This window comes from Protomyctophum parallelum, assembly GCF_964188405.1.
Source record: "Protomyctophum parallelum genome assembly, chromosome: 18".
Lineage (NCBI taxonomy): Eukaryota > Metazoa > Chordata > Actinopteri > Myctophiformes > Myctophidae > Protomyctophum > Protomyctophum parallelum.
This window is the reverse complement of record NC_139716.1, coordinates 29317631-29336540: the sequence shown is the minus strand read 5'-3', so window position 1 is coordinate 29336540 and position 18910 is coordinate 29317631. Positions and strand designations below refer to the sequence as shown.

The following is an 18910-nucleotide window of genomic DNA, read 5'->3' as shown; positions in this document are numbered from 1 at the left end:
GTGACATCACGTGACATCAGCCCACATGGTGTCCAGGTCATCGTGACATCACGTGACATCATCAGGGATGGATATCATAGTAAATGCGACCTGCTGTCGCAGTTAAGCCCATATATGGAGATGCCTGATGTCATCAATATTGGCCAGAAACTCTACATCTGACCTCAAACCCTTAGATCTCCATATATGGATATATGTCAGCACCTGTTCCTATTCCATGTTGATGCTTCCCTAGCCTCGTACCAGGATTTCATTTTTGTTGGTGCAAAAATTGAAAGCCTGGAGGAACGCATTGGCTGCTCTGGTCTAAAAGTGGGAGTCAACCCTTCCGGGTGGGCGTCGCTCCAAATGATGTGACGTAGCGCTGCACTAGGGGGGAGAGGAGGGGCCGGGGGTGACGGACAGATCGATGAGATCCAATCAGGGCGTGCGCAAATCTGAGCCGCCCCTCTAGACCAGAAACCTAACACGTTAGCTCAGGCTAATCCTTCCCCATCCATCCTTCCTCTTCGCTTTCTCCCTTTTGACTGATACTCGTCCATTCGAACTCTAGACGGGCCCGCCCCTAAGTTATTAAAGCAGCCATGTGCGGCAGCCGGCAAAAACTAGAGTTCTCAACAGGCCCGAAAATGAAGGCCCGACCCTACCTGGGTCCACAACAGACCCTGTACACTCAAGAGAATGTCCCCGCTACCACCCTTAGACCTCCATATACTGTTCTCACCTGTTCATTCCATGTATAGGTCTGACCCCCCCCATGCCAAAGCACCAGCGCTCCGCTCGCCCAGCAGTCTGCCGTCAACGAGGCGGATGCGTGCACGCGCCTCTAGGGCGAGGTCTCTTCTCGCCCTCAGGCGTTTTACTGGTATATTACTTACTTAATACTTTGTCACACCTGGACATGTCTACACGGCAGTATACCTCGACCCACTGTTTGAGAACCACTGCTATTTATTTTTGTTAAGTTTACCCGAAACTACACTGTAAATTATTGCATACTATACTCGCTGTATACTGTATCTATTCCACCAAAAGAAATCTGTAAATAGTCACTTAATTCACCCTGTATTCTCAGACTCGTTCTTTTGTTCCTGTGGAAACATCATAATTATTTAAAAAAGCACACCTCCCTCCAATTACAAAATAATGACACCATGACAGGCGCGGGCTGTAATCTACACCGCTAACGACTTGCATTTTAGGATTAAATCATTAGGCCAAATGAGGGATTAGCGGCGACGAGGAACCTGGCACAGTTAATAGTTCCATCATGTCCACAACCTAGAAAACGTGACCAGATGTGCCCGCTAGATGCCAGACACGTGCCCGCAGTGCCCACAGCATGAGGATCATATGGCCATGCATGGGTAACATCTTACATATTGTGGTCACAATCTACGGTGAGGTTCAGCTGACCGTTGAGGCTACTGCAAGTGTGGCCCAAATAATTGGCTCTATGCGCACAGAATAACTCTTCCTATACTTCCGGGCCCCTTCCCTATATACTTCCTTCACAGGTGTTACTGGTGGTACTACAAATGAAGGCTCTGTTCCATTCTGGTCAAACAGAGTCCAGGGTGCTGCTCACTGGAAACACTCTGCTACACCTCTCAATGACTCAGATCAGGTCTCAAGTGTACAAATGAAACCAAATAGACCCTCTCAGAGTCACAAGTTTGAGAACCACTGTACACTAAATTGAACAGAGCCTTAATTAGCCTAGTATCATCGGTAACACCGAACAAGGAAGTATAGGGAAAGGGCCCGGAAGTATTTTGTGTGCATAGAGCCTATTAGCAATGGCAAAATACTACGATTGTATTGATAATATAACGTTAATGCAAAAAAGAAAATGGCATAGTGTTTGTTTTTTTCCTAGTATCCAGAAAAGGTTGGTTTATTGTTGTCACCACAAGATATCAGATGTGACCATGAGATACAGAACATGACTTCAGGAGCATGCACCGTCGTTATAGACTTAAGCCATTCTGACCTGAGATCAGATTCTAAAAATGTCTTCTACATCCTGACAGTTTTCCATTCTGACCCGAGATCAGATTCTAAAAATGTCTTCTATGTCAGTCGCTCTTTGATTTAAAAAAAATAGCAGACCTACAAGCTCGTAGCGCGCCACTCGGTGGCGCGCTATGAGCTTGTACATCTGCTATTTTTCAATAGCTAAAGCATGACATAATGCTAACACCAAAAGGGGTCCCCGACTCCCCGCCCAAAATGGGTTAACCATCATTGCAAGTGTAATGCTTTATTGGGTCGTCCATTCACAGTTAACAGTCTTTGTATTCTGCAAACTGTTAATACATATTTCAATCAATCAATCAATCAAGCAACAAATGGAATACAGTTATACTGTACTTGATGCCGACATCTCTGCTCTTAGCATCCCTGGATTAAAATTAGTGCTGCACGATTCTTGCTCAAATGTCAATCTCGATTTTCCTCCACAAGAATGGAGATCACGATTCTCACACCATTATCATTATTCTTTTCCATGAAAATATTTATTGTCTTTAGTCTGTAGTTGCTGAACATCACTTACATTCAAAATGTGGCACCTGGAGCCACAACATCAAAGTGTTTGACTTAAACCTCTCGTAGCAAAAACATAAGAGTAACTCAAATGAATTAGACAGCCAACTACATGTAGTGCTGCATGGTTCTGTGATCACAAAGGTGTCTGAATCTAGATCTCCATCTTGTTTCTATTAATTGTGCAGCACTAATTCAAATGTCTACTGTGCCTAAATAATAATGATGTCACAGTAAGAGTGATTTTACACACTTTTTCTTGGGAAATTAAATCTGGTTAAACTATATTCAACACATGAAACCAAACTGCTTAACCAAGGTATTTGGATGTATAACAAGCAATGTTTCATTGTTTAGCTATAGGTTCAATCTACCGTACTGTATTGCTACAAGTGAATACAAACTAATCTGTACATAGCATATCATCGTTGTCAGGTGCAAACCTATGTCCGTATTTAAACTTTTTATTTTCTTTAATAAATCAGTGCTATTGATATACATCCTTTATGTCTGTTTTTACAAATATCGAACCAATGAGAAGTAATAAAAAGTGCTTCTGACTAACTAACTCCATTGGATCCTCAAACCCTGTCAGTCAAACTCAACTCAGTTTATTTTTCCGTCTGACTTTGTCATTATAATCAATGATGGACAAGACTATATATCTCCACATTCACTGGTCAATAACGCCACTTGAGCTGGATATGGGTAAAGTGATGATTATATACAATGACACATTCAAGTATTCAGTATTGTGTCATTTTAAAAACAGTTTATTTTCATTTTCCAGAAACGACTTTGAACATACTCTGATGCACCTGCAATATATCTTGAAAATGCATTAAACAACTTCTTAAAGGAGCACTTTTCAACCTTATACATACATATAATTGGTCCTCACTCATGGTCATTATAAGGCTGGTTAACCACTCCCTGTTGAAATCACAAGGGGGAGTGGTTAACCAGGCTAGGTCATATATGATGACACAATTTCAGTCTACTATCAATATGTGTCTCATTGAAGTGATATGTACAAAAAAGAAACCCGACTACCAATGACATCATCGATGGGGTTGCAGGCTATTGGCTACAGCCTTTCACTTCCTGGACAGTTATGCCGAAACAAAAGTCATTGTTCTTGCATTGATAAATAAACGGGGACTGCCGGGGAAGTCCGACATCCCGTTAGTCCGACCTGCGTGGTCCGGTTAAGACAAATACGTGGCCGGTTAAGATTCACGGTTTCTGTCCACAGCCCTCCTCTGAGACAGAGTGAGTAGACAGAAATGGTCGGAGCATTAAAGCATTAACCAATTATATGAAGATACGGTTGGAAATTGGCGAAGTGCTCCTCTAAGAATGTTCTTTAAAATTCTTCAGAAAGACTGAACGAATCCCCAGCTGTTCATGGAGGATGGAACATGCAGGGAAGCCGTTTACAGATAGCCTGGGAGTCAGACTGATTGCTACCACACTGCAGAGATTAATGGTTTGAATCCTCTCTGGCTTGGCTGGGTGTTCCATTTCCAAGTGTTGCCTCAATTACAATTCATGAACTATTATTATTATTCTTTTGGTAAAATAGCCGATCTACAAGCTCGAACTTGCGATGTGACATGTGACGTGTGTGTGTGTGTGTGGCTGTGCACATGTGTATGCATATGCACGTGTCTTTTGATCCATGATGTCTGGCAGCCCCCTCTGACATTAAGCATGGTACTATTTTATGCATGGTTACACACATACAAAAACCCAACCACACTGGATACCCCCCCCCCCCCCCCCACACACACACACACACTACAGTGAGAGTCTAGAGGTGCTCTAGTCCGATGTTAGCATGCAGACACTAGGTTCAAAATAGTCGTAGTAGTAGCAGTGTTAATAATAGTAGTATAGCGTTAATAGAAACAATAGGACCAGTAGTTGTGGTGGTGGTGGTAGTAAAGGACAATTGCACTAGTTGTAGTACTGATTATGGTAGTGGTAGTAAACTGAGTAAGAGTAAGAGTAGTAGTAGTAGTAGTAATTGTAGCTGCAGCAGCAGCAGCATTAATAGTAGTAGTTTGGTGTTAGTGGGGGCAACATAGCAGTAGTTAAGTACTAGTAGACTAGCTTTCTGTATTAGTAGGACTCTTAGTAGTACTTGGGCGTGTGTTCTCAGAAGAAGGTGAGATCTGAATGACTATCAAAGGTACTGTAAGACAACCTCTGTCATACTTTCTATCTTCTTTCATCTTATTCATATTCATGTTATGAGTCAGAAGAGTTGTCATTAACTGAAATGTTGCTATTTTGTAACTTCGGTTTAATACAGAGACAGATTGTGCAAAAAATCTGCAAATACAAACTATTTTCATTCTTGTTTTAAAGCAGTGTTTTTCCCACAATCCCTCTGTGATTCCCCATGTATTTCTGTAATGCTTTGGTTTGGGGTGACTTACAAATTACAAAGTTGTGTGTGTTTTTTTTTTATTGAACATTGGAACATTACAATTTGTATTAGTTTGCTTTTCAGGCTTCGTAATCACAAATTACACAGGGCAGATATGACAAATAACTGACATATTTAATAATTTTATATATTATTCTTTCAAAAGGATTTACAAAATAGTCACTTTGTGATGTGTTGTAAGCTTGTAGGTCTATTTTCTTTAAATGTTTAGAAAATGTATGGACATTTTTCAACATGGTAACGATTGATGATTATGCAAAAATAATTGTGATTATCTCAAATTATTGCGATTAGATTGATTAGATTGCGACAGGCCTACTGTAGGATATTATTATAATAACTATAGACACATCAACACTTTTTTCCAGTTGAAATGTCAAGTGTAACGTTTGAGGGGGAATTACATTTCAAACTGTTAACTGTTGTTTCTCTTAAGAGAGATGAGTTAGGACAAGATTGTCAAGTGCACACGTGGAACCTTATAGTTCAGTTTGTGGACAGCAAAACACATGTCTGTGATTATCAGTGCATTTAGAACACAAGACAACATCTCAATCTCAAAGAGTCCAACCTTAGGGTTCCATTTGCATTTCCACTGAGGATTTTGCAGTGGAGTGAGTGAGGAGTCAGTGACATGACATGACATGCAGAAGACTCAAGAGCTCAGCTGGCCATAAGACAAACAACTCTCTCCGGTACAGTAAGACAATGGGAGCTAAATCTCTCCTGTAAGATGACCCCGACTGTCTTCACCTCACTGGACACACTATAGTTCAAAGGTCACAGGTCATGTGCAACAGCAGGAAGTGTTTTTTTTGCACAGCGTGTGAATACTTAACACAACAAGACGCACGTTTGTGTGTGGTTGTCCATAGCTGTACAGTTGTGAACTTGTGTGTGTGTGTGTAGGGTTGTCACAATTACAATATAATCGTCAAATCGCAATTATTTGAGGTAATCGCAATTATTTTGTCATAATCGTGTATAAATACCGTGTATAACATTGATAAAAAATCTTGGTATATTTCAGTTATTTGTTATATCCGTCCTGTGCACCTTTTTATTACAAAGCCTAAAAACCAAACAGAAATGTAATGTCTGTTCATAATGTTCCAATTTCCAATGTCAAAAACACAATTGAAACGATAATCGCAATTATTTTTGTGACAATTACAATTACTTAAAAAACTTTAGCACACCTAGAAACCAGGCATATGCACAGGTGCGTAGGCCAGTGGACATCAATGAAAGGAACACTGTATATTTGCTCGGTACATTACAGTATTCTCTTTTTAATGCAACGTTTCGGTCGCTCTGGACCTCCTTCAGGCATGTGTAATCGTGACAGCCCTACAGTATGTGTGCGTGCGTGCGTGTGTGTGTGTGTGTGCATGTGCGTGCGCTGTCTACATGATCAACATGTTGAGTTATTAAAAGGTATTGATGCATTATTGATGAGTTTAATAAGAAGCCGTAATGACAGATGATTGAATAATTGATCACACAACATAATGAGCGTGCCGCTTCGACAGAGGACTCATCACACCTACATGGAAAGAAAAACTACCAGATGTGGTCAATCAAGGACAATAATTTATTTAGCAATTGAGCCACGGAGCACCACTTGATTTAGCCTCTCAGTCCTATGTGACTTTGTATATATCGTTGTCGCGCTGTATACGTTTTTGTTATTCCATGCTGAGATAACAGGCAAATTATAAAATGATAATTATTCTACATTCTCTAATTGTGTAGACTTTTGTAAACTTGAGTAATGCACATGCATGTTTAACAATAACGTAGCTCTTTTGAGAGGGTCAAATGAAACCTCATTTTACACTCAGGAGTTAAAGATCTCTAAAGGTCCATATGGTTACCAACTCTCCATCATTTAGTTGGGGACCACCTGGAACTGCAGTAGAGTACTTGTCTGAGACGCATACATCTTTTTGTGCCGGTTCGAGAGCGGATGATAACTTAACACCATGTTGTGGCGTATGAAGAGAGATTAGACATTCTCAACAGGCCCGAAAATTAAGGCCCGGCCCTACCTGTGCCCTCATCAAACCCTGTACACTCAAGACACTGCCACCGCTGCCACCCTTAGATCTCCATATATGGAGCTGACCTGTTCTGACATTCCATAATGTTGATCTAACGGATCAAATCCTGTACACTCAAGACACGCCCTTCAGGGCGAGGTTGGTCTAGGCGTCTAACTAGTAATTTACATTTACTTTATTCATGGGATTTCTTTGATGCGTTTGTTTAAAAATAAATCACACCCGTGTGAACTAGCGCAAAACAGCGCCCCTACTGGTACTAATAGTCATACTCGTGCTCATTAACTTCACATACATAGGCGGACGACACATAGGCGGATGACACATAGGCGGACACAGACATTGCTGTTCCTTGGAGTGGTTGTAGCCCTGGTCCAAGGCTTACAGCGAGCCTCTCTCCGACGCCTTGTGGAAGTCCCTTCCACAGCCCTCTGGTCATATTTCCACTCCCATGCGCTGTTTTTCTAATACCAGCAAATAAACAAAACGACGTAACCACTCACCGAAACAAAGCCTGCTAGACCTTGGTAAAAGTCTATTCTCGAACCTGGGAAGCGTCTCAGGTCCCCAGTTTCTCTCTAAAATGCACTTTGTGCCATTTTAATAACGCAATGTACCGTGAATTTAACTACAGTAACGCTATCCTACACTTGCGAACCGCCAGGATCACATTACACATTTCAGGCTTTGTTTCGGTGAGTGGTGGTTGCACCACTAAAATATATATATATATATATATATATATATATATATATATATATCTTTCTTGTAGGAAAAGACAATGGGATTTATTTTTTACCCATGAAAATTGGTCTGTCTGCGATCCACAAACGCGTCCCGACCCACTTTTTGGGAAAACGAACAGAAAAGTCATGTGTTTGTATCTCTGTCCTCTCTCCAGATGCCATGGCGGTCGTCCATGCGCGTCTCTAAGTTCGGCCGTGCTTACGGTAAGCCCGCCACCAAGGACCACTGCTTCGACGGGGTGCCGATCTCCCGCGGCGTCCATGACAACCACTACTGCTCGGCCAATCCCTGCTTCATCGCCGTGGTGACAGAGTGCGCCGGGGGCGGGTCGTTCCTGGTCCTGCCCGTCCGTCATGTACGCTGTTGCTCTGTCCACTTCCTGCATGTGTTGGCTTGTTAATTTGGTTTTGACTGTCCGCCATTTATGTAGTTTCCCCTCTTCCTTCTTCTTTTACTCTTCTCTCCTCTTTCATCATTCGTTGCCCTCTTATCTTCCTCTCAGCGTCGCAGTCCCGCCCCCTACCAGGGCCCAGGAAATGATTCTCCGTTCATTTTCCTCATAGACATTTCAAAAAGTATTTGTTTAAAGACGTTTACGCAGACAAAGCCATCTCTTGTTGTGACAAATCATGAAAACAAACAAAGAATTCGAAAGTAGAAAAAAAACGTCAGGTTACAACACTTTTTTTGTTGTTTTTCTTCTATGTAATTATTTGTTTTGTCCAAAATATTGTGTGTGTTGTCATGATTTGTCACGACTCGAGTTGGCTTCGTACGGCGCTTAAAAGGTCTTTAAATAAATACCTTTTGAAATGTCTATGGGAAAAATGCATTGGGAATCATTTCCTGGGCCTGGCGTCATCATGAAAGGGGGTGGGACTACGACGCTCTATTGCCTCAAATGACCCCCCTGCTGTCTCTCTCTCTCAGACAGGTAGAGTGGACCCGCTGCAGTCCAGGGTGTGTGGTCACAGGGGCAGAGTTCTGGACGTCAAATGGAATCCGTTCAACGACTACAGCATCGCCTCCTGTTCTGAAGACTGCACTGTACTCTATCCGTTTGTATATTTCTGCTTCACCCATTTTGTTTTCAGAACAATGTTTCTAGTAGTTCTTTGATTTCTCAAAAATAGCAGACCTACAAGCTCGTAGCTTGTACATCTGCTATTTTTCAATAGCTAAAGCATGACATAATGCTAACACCAAAAGGGGTTCCCGCACAAAATGGGTTAATCCAATGGGATAATCGAGAAGACCTTTTTACGTATATAAACTTTTTTTACATCAATGAATCGGTTAACAACTTGGGCGCTATTTTATACTTTGTTATACAGCAGATCTGTAAGCTCTAGATCCGTTATTTTCATAATTTGTGAAATCCTTTGAAGATTTTTGCCTAATAAATTATTCTAAAGGTTTATGTGTGTGTGTGTGTGTGTGTGTGTGTGTGTGTGTGTGTGTGTGTGTGTGTGTGTGTGCAGGTGAAGATCTGGGACATTCCAGTGTGTGGCGTACAACACAACCTCACCCAGGCCAGGAAGACTCTGATTGGCCATTCCAGGAGGGTGGGGCTTATCGAGTGGCATCCCACCGCGAAGGACCTCCTCCTTAGCGCCGCCTACGACTACAAGGTCAGGAGTATTACTGGCCGGTGTCGCTGTCACTCAAACTACAAATGAACTACAAGGTCAGGAGTATAGAGCGTCGCAGTCCCGCCCCCTACCAGGGCCCAGGAAATGATTTCAAAAGGTATTTATTTAAAGACCTTTTAAGCCAACTGGATTTGTGACAAATCTTGACAACAAACACAATTTTTCAGGCCGAACAAATAATTAGAAAGAAGAAAACTGAAAGGTCTTTTTTTGTTGTTTTTCTTCTTTGTAATTATTTGTTTGGTCCAAAATATTGTGTTTGTTGTCATGATTTGTCACAACTCGAGTTGGCTTTGTACGCTTATAAGGTCTATAAAAAATACATTTTGAAATGTCTATGGGAAAAATGCATTGGGAATTATTTGTATTACTGGCCGGTGTCGCTCTCACTCAAACTACAAATGAACTACAAGGTCAGGAGTATTACTGTGGCCGGTGACGCACGCTGTCAAATGAACAGTCAGAATGCTTTACTTAACCCATTAAGAACTGAGGCCACTTCTAAAAATGTGTGAGCTTGTAGATCTACTATTTTCAAAAGAAACAAAATGGGACGTTCCGCAGCATAACGAGTAGGCTACTTTCACTTTTGGTACTTTGAATATATTTTAATGCCAATACTTTTGAATTCCAGACTTTTACTTGGAACAGAGTATAGCAGTATTGTTAGTTTCACTTAACAAAATGTAGTACCTTTCCCACCACTGCCTGTAAGCCCGGGCAGTAATCCGGACCTCACTGTCACTGAGGTAGTGATTTTGAGGATGTGTCCCCCAGCAGGTGTGTCACTGAGGTAGTGATTTTGAGGGGCGTGTCCCCCAGCAGGTGTGTCACTGAGGTAGTGATTTTGAGGGGCGTGTGTCCCAGCAGGTGTGTCACTGAGGTAGTGATTTTGAGGGGCGTGTGTCCCAGCAGGTGTGTCACTGAGGTAGTGATTTTGAGGGGCGTGTGTCCCAGCAGGTGTGTCACTGAGGTAGTGATTTTGAGGGGCGTGTCCCCCAGCAGGTGTGTCACTGAGGTAGTGATTTTGAGGGGCGTGTGTCCCAGCAGGTGTGTCACTGAGGTAGTGATTTTGAGGGGCGTGTGTCCCAGCAGGTGTGTCACTGAGGTAGTGATTTTGAGGGGCGTGTGTCCCAGCAGGTGTGTCACTGAGGTAATGATTTTGAGGGGCGTGTGTCCCAGCAGGTGTGTCACTGAGGTAGTGATTATGAGGGTGTGTGTCCCAGCAGGTGTTCCTGTGGGATGTGTCCCAGGGCGGGACGGTACTCCGGTATCCTGTGCGCGTGGTCCTGGCCCCGCCCCCCCTCCACCCCCCCTCCTCGGAGATGCTGATAGGCTCCGCCTCCTACAACACGGACGGCAGCAGACTGGCCGTCGCGTCCAGAGACCGACGGATACGAGTTCTAGACCCGCGCACCGGCCAAATCCTTCAAGTAAGCGTGTGCATGCAATGCATGTGTGTGTGTGCGCAGTTTGCTAAAGGGGACAATTTAGGCATTTAGCAAACGCTCTTAATCCAGAGCGAGTTACAGTATGCAAGAACAAAACATGGTAAAACATCAAATACGTTAAAATAGCCATCAAGAATCATACGTAAGCTAAGAACCTAACAGTGGAATAATTAAACTATGCGCGTATAAGCTATAGAGTGCTATTTCTAGTAAAATGCTAACCTTTGCATACGCAGGGCAAGTGCTACAGTAAGTGCTATGGGCTAAGATGGAGTCTGAAGAGGTGGGTTTTCAGACTACGGTGGAAGATTGGGAGTGAGTCTGCAGTTCTGATTGCAATGGGAAGTGCATTCCATAGTTTTGGAGCCAGAAGGGAGAAGAGTTTGTGACATGTGGAGCGTTTTCTGTATATAGCACCTTTATCCAAAGTGCTTTACAATGTGCATTACAGTTCACACATTCACACGCCGAAGGAAAACCATGCAATGCACCAACCTGCCCACCAGGGGGCGGTTTGGTGTCAAGTGTGTTGCTCAATGACACTTCGACACTAGTCTCAGAGGAGGTTTCAAAAGAGCAAAAAAGGACAATAATAATCAAAGAGTGCATAGGGTCAGTGTTCTGGAGGCGGGGAGGAGGAGGAGGGGGGAGGGCACATAAGTTAACGGTGAACCAATAGGGAGCCGGCATTGGATTCCAGCGCAAGTTTGAACCATCTAGTCTAGTACTCGGAAAGGGCTCGTTCCTTCAGCCTATAGGACGATAACCCAGGAGGAGCTATAGGGATTCAAACCGGGAAACTCCCAAGATGATGTTTGTGTGTGTGTGTGTGTGTGTGTGTGTGTGCGCGCGCATGTCAGGTGTCCAGCAACAAGGAGCACAGGGCCAGTAAGGTGCTGTTCATTGGGGATCTGAGGATGCTGCTCTCTACTGGCGCATCGCCATGGAAACACAGGATGATGGCCCTCTGGGACCCGGTACGCTACACACCTTTCTATTATTATCGCCATGGAAACACAGGATGATGGCCCTCTGGGACCCGGTACGCTACACACCTTTCTATTATTAATATACTTGTGAGGACGGCGAACATAGGTGGAAAAGGTACTCACAATTACTGCTATGTAGAAAATAGAAATACTCAGTAAAAGTAGTAAGTAAAGTGCAAAAGTATTGGTATCAAAATGTAGATCTGTCATTTTCAAATGGCCGACGTGTATATAGGGCTGAAGTGGTTAATGTATGTTTTGTAATAATATTCCAAATCTACAAAGAAACGAGTAACTAAAGTTTTCAAATAAATGTAGTGGAGTAAAAGTGTAGTATAGAAAATTGGAGTACAAATAAAGTACAAATACCTAAAGATTGCACTTAAGTACAGTACTTAAGTAAATGTACTTAGTTACTTTCCACCATTGGCGTTGTAGGAGGACCTATCAGAACCTCTCTCTCACGTGTGCGTTGCAGGAGGGCCTATCAGAATCTCTCTCTCTCACATGTGCGTTGCAGGAGGACCTATCAGAATCTCTCTCTCACGTGTGCGTTGCAGGAGGACCTATCAGAACCTCTCTCTCGCGTGTGTGCGTTGCAGGAGGACCTATCAGAACCTCTCTATGAGGAAGACTTGGACGGATTGGCCGGAGTTCTGTTCCCCTTCTACGACCCGGACACACACATGCTCTACCTGGCTGGGAAGGTAACACAACACACAGGTCCCTGGCACAAAATATATTTGAGATGGGGGGCGGGTGCCATGGCCAATGCCAAGCCATGGCCTTGACATGAAAACGTTTGAGAACCCATCATCGTACCGTGTGTGTGTGTCTCAGGGAGACGGAAACATCAGGTATTATGAAGTGAGTTCGGAGAAACCCTACGTGACCTTTCTGACCGAATACCGCTCAGTGCTGCCCCAGAAAGGCCTGGGTGAGACTCACACTCACTCTCACACACTCTCACACACACGCATAAAAAATTGCAAATCATCACAGCAACATCTGTGTTGACCCCTGACCTTTGTGTTGGGAGCACAGGCGTGATGCCAAAGCGAGGTCTGGATGTCAGGGCCTGCGAGGTGTTCAGGTTCTACAGACTCATCACCGACAAGGACCTGGTGGAGCCTCTGTCCATGATAGTACCTAGAAAAGAGGTATGTGTGTGTGTGTAAGTGGGGAGGGGGACAGAAATTAAGCAAACTGTTTCCCAAACAGTGGGTCGGGACCCATTTGTGGGTTGTGAGTTGTGACTCATGGACACTTTTTGCTACATTTTGTTTTACATTAATATCGTTTCAAAACATTTTCAACAAACATTACACCAAAAAGCATGAAAAATGTCCACGAATTAAAAACAAATAGAATGATTATTTTCAGTGATTTCATGAAGATCGAAATAAAAGAAAAGTCCAAGAAATTCCATGAATTAGGAAACAAATGTTTAAGAAGTAGTGAAAATAGCAGATCTACAAGCTAGTTTTTGGGTCATGGGCACACATTTAATTTCTCTTTGGGTCACGAGCTAAAAAGTTTGGGAGCCACTGCATTAAGAGGGGGAGAGAGAGAGAGAGAGAGAGGTAGAGAGACAAATTTCTCTCTTGGGAGACAAAATAAAGAAACCTTGACCTTGAGAGAAAGAGATTGTGATGGTGGTGAGAGAGGGAGAGATGACGGGTAAATCAGTGTTGATTTCGTAGACTAAAACTATGACGAAAAATGTTCGTCGACTACTTTTTTAACTGACGAAAACTAAATAAAAACAAAGCTATGATGACCAATACTAAAATAGCCTACTGAAAGTTTCATCAACAAATAAAAACTAGACTTAAATGTTAGAAGGGAGGGACTAGTGGAGAATAGACCCAGGAGAACTAAAAGTCATTGTATGGTCGTTTGGGCTCGGGTGTTGTGCTCTGAAAATAGCAGATCTACAAGCTCACAAGTCGATGTGTTGTGAGCTTGTATATCGGCTGTTTTCAGCATGCGTGCGACCAGGTGTAAAATCTGCCATTACAACGCCATCAAGGCCTGCCAAAATAGATTTTAGTTGACGAAATCAACTGTAGATTTAAGTCGACTAAAATCTCATATTTAGTCGACTATACAACTAGACTAAAGCGAAAACATTTCAGATGACTAAGCTAAATAGAAATGTGCTGTCTCCTCCTACACACCACTTCTTTCTCCGGCAGTCGGACAGTTTCCAGGAGGACTTGTATCCCATGACAATCGGAAACCAGGCGGCCATGACGGCTCAGGAGTGGCTCTCTGGAGTCAACAGAGGTCAGTCACACTGTCAGGAGACACAGACAGACACATTCTCAGTCACGCCCAAACTTTTTCATGTCAAGGACCCCCAAATTGACACTTGGTTCCAAACTATCATTTAGCCAGGGACCCCCTGTAACTCCCTCAAGGACCCCTGGGGGTCCCTATGGACCACTACCCTAAGGGCCGATTCATACTCCTATTTTAGAGCCGAATAAAAGTTGGTTCGGCTCTGTAGAGCCTACATTTGAGGTTCGGAGGGGCGGGTACTGTCCTAAAGTCGGCTCTTCGGTGCGACTGAAATTTTCTGACGAGCCGAAACAGCAGTAAAATAGGAGTATGAATCGGCCCTTAGGGACACCTGGGACATATTTGACGAGTTGGGGTGAGAATAATGTCATAGAAGAAATATACACAGAAGCATAGGGTATCTTTTCCCACTTTAGATACAATAGGATTTATAGGTTCAAAATAGGTGTCGTTTCACTTAGCTATAACATTTCACACACGCAGGATAATGAAATGTATGACATTTAGATGCTCTATATTTCCACAAACAGCAGCCGCGTGTCATCTACAAATGTACACATACTGTACGGCCTCGGAACTTTTATTTATTTGTATTTAAAAACAATGAATGTCAGTCATTTATTTGTATTTGTTTGTTTTGTCATATCTGCCCTGTGCATTTTTTGATTACCAGGCAAACAGAAATGCATTCTTTATTCATATATGTTCATAGCGTTCAATGCCAAAAACACAATTCAATCGTTAATAGCAATTATTTGTGTGAATAATTATCGCGACAGCCCGAGCTACTCCGAGGCAACGTCGCATGACGGAGCATAAGTTAGGTTAGTTTTTGGCAGCAAATTTCTATTTTAGTTATATTCATAGTCTTTGGACTGAAACTTAATTTAGTTTTTAGATCTCTTGTACACTAGTCCCTTCCTAAAGATGCGTTCAGACTTGGATGGTTTAAGCGGCGCGATTGCATACAAAGTCAATGCAAAGACGAGAATTGGGCACGGGTCGAACCGAGGCGAATTTATACATTCAGGTCTGAACGCAGCTTAACATTTTAGTTTACCAGTAGTTTTTATTTGTTGACGAAATTGTCAATATATTTAGTCTTAGTTTTAGTCACCATAGCTTACTTTTCATTTAGTTTTCGTCAGTGAAAAAAGGTATAGTCGACGAAAAATTAATTTGTCATAGTATTAGTCGACGAAATCAACACTGCATCAATCTCAGGTTGTCATTTCGTCTGCCACCATGCAGGTCCCGTGCTCATGTCCCTGAAGCCTGGGGCTTCAGTAACCAACCCCTACCCAGAAACACCTCCCTTCAAGGGGATCAGCCCTTCACTTGGCCCGGGACCGCCTAGGACAGGTCTGGGATCAGTGCAAGAGGTGCTGTACACACACACACACACACACACACACACACACACACACACACATCTATCAGCTTCAGTGATTCTCAACCTCTTTACATTTCTTCAAGGAACTCCAATTCGATATGTATTACCACGGACCTTCATTTGATAGAATTTTCTAACAACATTTCTTATCGTTATCGTCATGATTTTGTCCATTACGGTCTGACAATAAATTAATTCTCAACCAAATGAGACATGACAGAGTACTGTAGGCATTATTGTACATTCTCTAGTTGCATTTATTTACTTCATTTAGCTAAGGACCCCCTTCAGTTTTACTTTTTACACAGGTTGGTTGAATGCTCGATTCTGATTGGACAAACGGCATTCTCAGAAGGCACCCTCCGTTTATGTTTCAATGAAAGTGGAAATGTGTCACTACATTGTTTGATACAGTAATCATAAGTAGCTGTTTAATAAGTGATTAATCGAATTCAAGCTCGGCTCCAGGATGAAATGACTGCCCCTCAAGGGCAGAATCTCATTTTTATATAGTGAAACAATATGTACATAAAACTTAAACTGAGGGGGCAGAATTTGAAACTGAGGGTGCCAGGCCCCATCTGGCACCCCCGTGGCGCAAGGCCTGAATGGAATTGATGAGGTGAGGTGTAGCGTTTTACCGTGGTGGTTGTGTCTCCGTCACCTCGGCCAGGCGTTCCTGCAGGAGCAGCTGTCCTACCAGGACGCCAAGTACCCCAGGGAGGTGAGCGATCTGTCGGGCTGGCAGCCAGACGAGACCCAGGCTCTGACCTACCACTGCACCCCCCACTGCTGTGAACCTGCCGAAAGACCCCCGCCCAGGACAGAGAGCGAGGTGAGACACACCGCCAGTGTACCCAGACAGCAGCGTCAAGATGCTGCGTAGAGCAGGAGTCTCTTCCGGGTCTTTAAACAGCCGGTGGATGGAAATTACGATCGCACGCGGCTTCAACTTGCGTCCAAGTTGAAGCCGTGAGCAAGTGTCATTTCCATCCACCAGCAGTTTAAAAACCTGCTCTTGCCGCTACTATCTGGTACTGTACTTAAGTACCAGTACAATTTTGAGGTACGTGTACTTTACTTGAGCATTTCCAATATCCAATAGGCTACTTGTACTTTAACTCCACTACATCTCGGATCCAAATATTGTACTTCTAATCCACTACATTTATTTGAAAACTTTAGTTGCTTTGTAGATTATTATCACAATTACTAACCCATTTTGGGCAGGAACCACTTTTGGTGTTAGCATCATGTTATACTTTAGCTATTGAAAAATAGCAGATCTACAAGCTCATAGTGAGCTTGTAGGTCTGCTATTTTTGAGAACGACTGACAGAAACATTTTCAGAAAACTTTTAGATTTAGAAGGCATTTTTAGAATCTGATCTCAGGTCAAAATGGGTGAACCACTTTGCAGTCCTGTATATATTTCAGGACATTTGAAAAGAGCCGATCTATACACGGCTCACAATGCATCGCAGCCATTTTCAAAAACATTTTTATACATTCGAAAACTTGAAACAAGACATTCTGCACAATTAGTTATTTTGGTAAGTAAAACATGCCTACTTTTTCCACCACTGTGTTTCAGCTGCTGCAGGCCTTCTACAGACAGCAGGAGGAGATCAGAGAACTGCAGGAGCAACTGGAACAGAAAGAGGTGCGCGCACACACACACACACAGTCACACACCTGAGAAATCCTTTTTAATTGTGTATTAGACTAGGCAATTATCTCAGCAACACCTACTGTAGTGTGTCAGTGTCTGTCTGTGTCTTATCTTCTCCAGGACAGAATCAACCAGCTGGAAGTGGAAGTAAAAAATGCCAGGAAGAACTTCAGAGCTACCTTCTGAGAATCAACCAATCCGCTTCCTCCAACCAATCACATCTCTGACCAATGAAAACACCTCCTGATTAACAGACTAAGCTGGTGTCATTCATATCGTTATTCTCCATATTTGAAGTCTTTTGTCTGATTCCACCAATCAGCATGAATTTCCGTTAGCCACGGTTACATCAGCAAAACAATAGTTTGGCCAGGTTTCAAGTCATGACAAAGTTAATGCTGAACTCCATACAAGCAATTCCAAATAAATGAGAAACTGAAAAATGTTGTCTTGTCTTTAAAATGTTTCCCTTTGTTCTAATGCTGCGTTCACACAAGCAGCTATAAAAGGTTACACAATGTTGAAATGTTCAAAACGCTTGTTGTGTGGGAGTGGCAGAGGAGGAAAATATAAAGGCTTCCGCAAAAATGTGTGGCTTCTAAGTTCTCTGTGGATCTGACATATTTATCACGAGCATGGAACTCCATAATTGGCATAAATGTCATATTGTGACTGGGATAACAGTCTGAAAACGGGGCGGGACATATCACAGCTTAATTGCCATTTGCAGTAGCCAAATTGGACGAAGTCATCAGTGACAGTATATGAGCCATGCTCCAAGTTCACCTCTGTCGCATCAAACAAACCAGGAAAATGAGGGAGTAACCTCAACATAATGTTCTTTTATTTGTAAATCTGTGAATAGAAAACACATCCCTCATCAAATCTTTTAATAAAAAAAAAAAGAAAGTAATTTTGCGTGTGGATACTTGGCCGAGTGGACACAGCAAAAACAAAGTGGCTGTATATACACACAATATGAATCGGCTGTGGCTGGCCACTGTTGATTAGCTTCTGTGACCACCAGAGCATGGGAACTTGGGAAGTGATAATTGACAATGGGAAAACACTGTCCTTCAACCATTCAAAGTCTTTTGAAACACACTCTTTTAGACACTCTTAATTTAGAACAGTGGTTCCCAAACTTTTTCATGTCAAGGATCCCTAAATTGACCCACGGACCCCCATTAGAGAATATATGCCAGGGACCCCCATAAGAGAAGATTACAGCTCTAGCAGTGATTCTCAACCCGTTTCATTTCAAAGGACCCCCAGTTTGACATGCAATAGTCTACGGACCAACATTTAACCCATTCTGACCGGGAACGCATTTTGGTGTTAGCATCATGTTATGCTTTAGCTAGAGCAGGTCTGCTATTTTTGAAAAATCGAAGAGTGACTGACATTTTTAGAATCTGATCTCAGGTCAGAGTGGGTTAATCAGACCAGTGTGTGTCCAGTGGAAACCTCGTATGAATCTGATCTCAGGTCAGAATGGGTTAATGACATTTCCATCTCTGGGACCCCAATGTATGTTGTAAAATCAATGTTAATTTAACTCTTGAGTTACAGACCCATAAGGGTCCATTTGGTTCCAAACTATCATTAAGCTGGGGACCCCCTGGAACTCCCTCAAG

The 18910-nt window shown here is 42.8% G+C and overlaps 1 protein-coding gene across 1 annotated transcript; it reads left to right on the top strand.

Moving 5' to 3' along the window:
• Positions 1 to 4649: 4649 nt before the first annotated feature.
• Positions 4650 to 17507, top strand: LOC310875278 (coronin-2A-like). Its single transcript, XM_083788460.1, has 14 exons — positions 4650 to 4741; positions 7967 to 8167; positions 8743 to 8859; positions 9294 to 9443; positions 10694 to 10897; positions 11776 to 11892; positions 12507 to 12611; positions 12745 to 12841; positions 12949 to 13064; positions 14103 to 14193; positions 15460 to 15590; positions 16275 to 16436; positions 17196 to 17264; positions 17394 to 17507. The coding sequence occupies exons 2-14, from the start codon at positions 7967 to 7969 to the stop codon at positions 17457 to 17459; spliced, it is 1626 nt and encodes a 541-aa protein (XP_083644586.1). The 5' UTR covers positions 4650 to 4741; the 3' UTR covers positions 17460 to 17507.
• The last annotated feature ends 1403 nt before the right edge of the window (positions 17508 to 18910 follow it).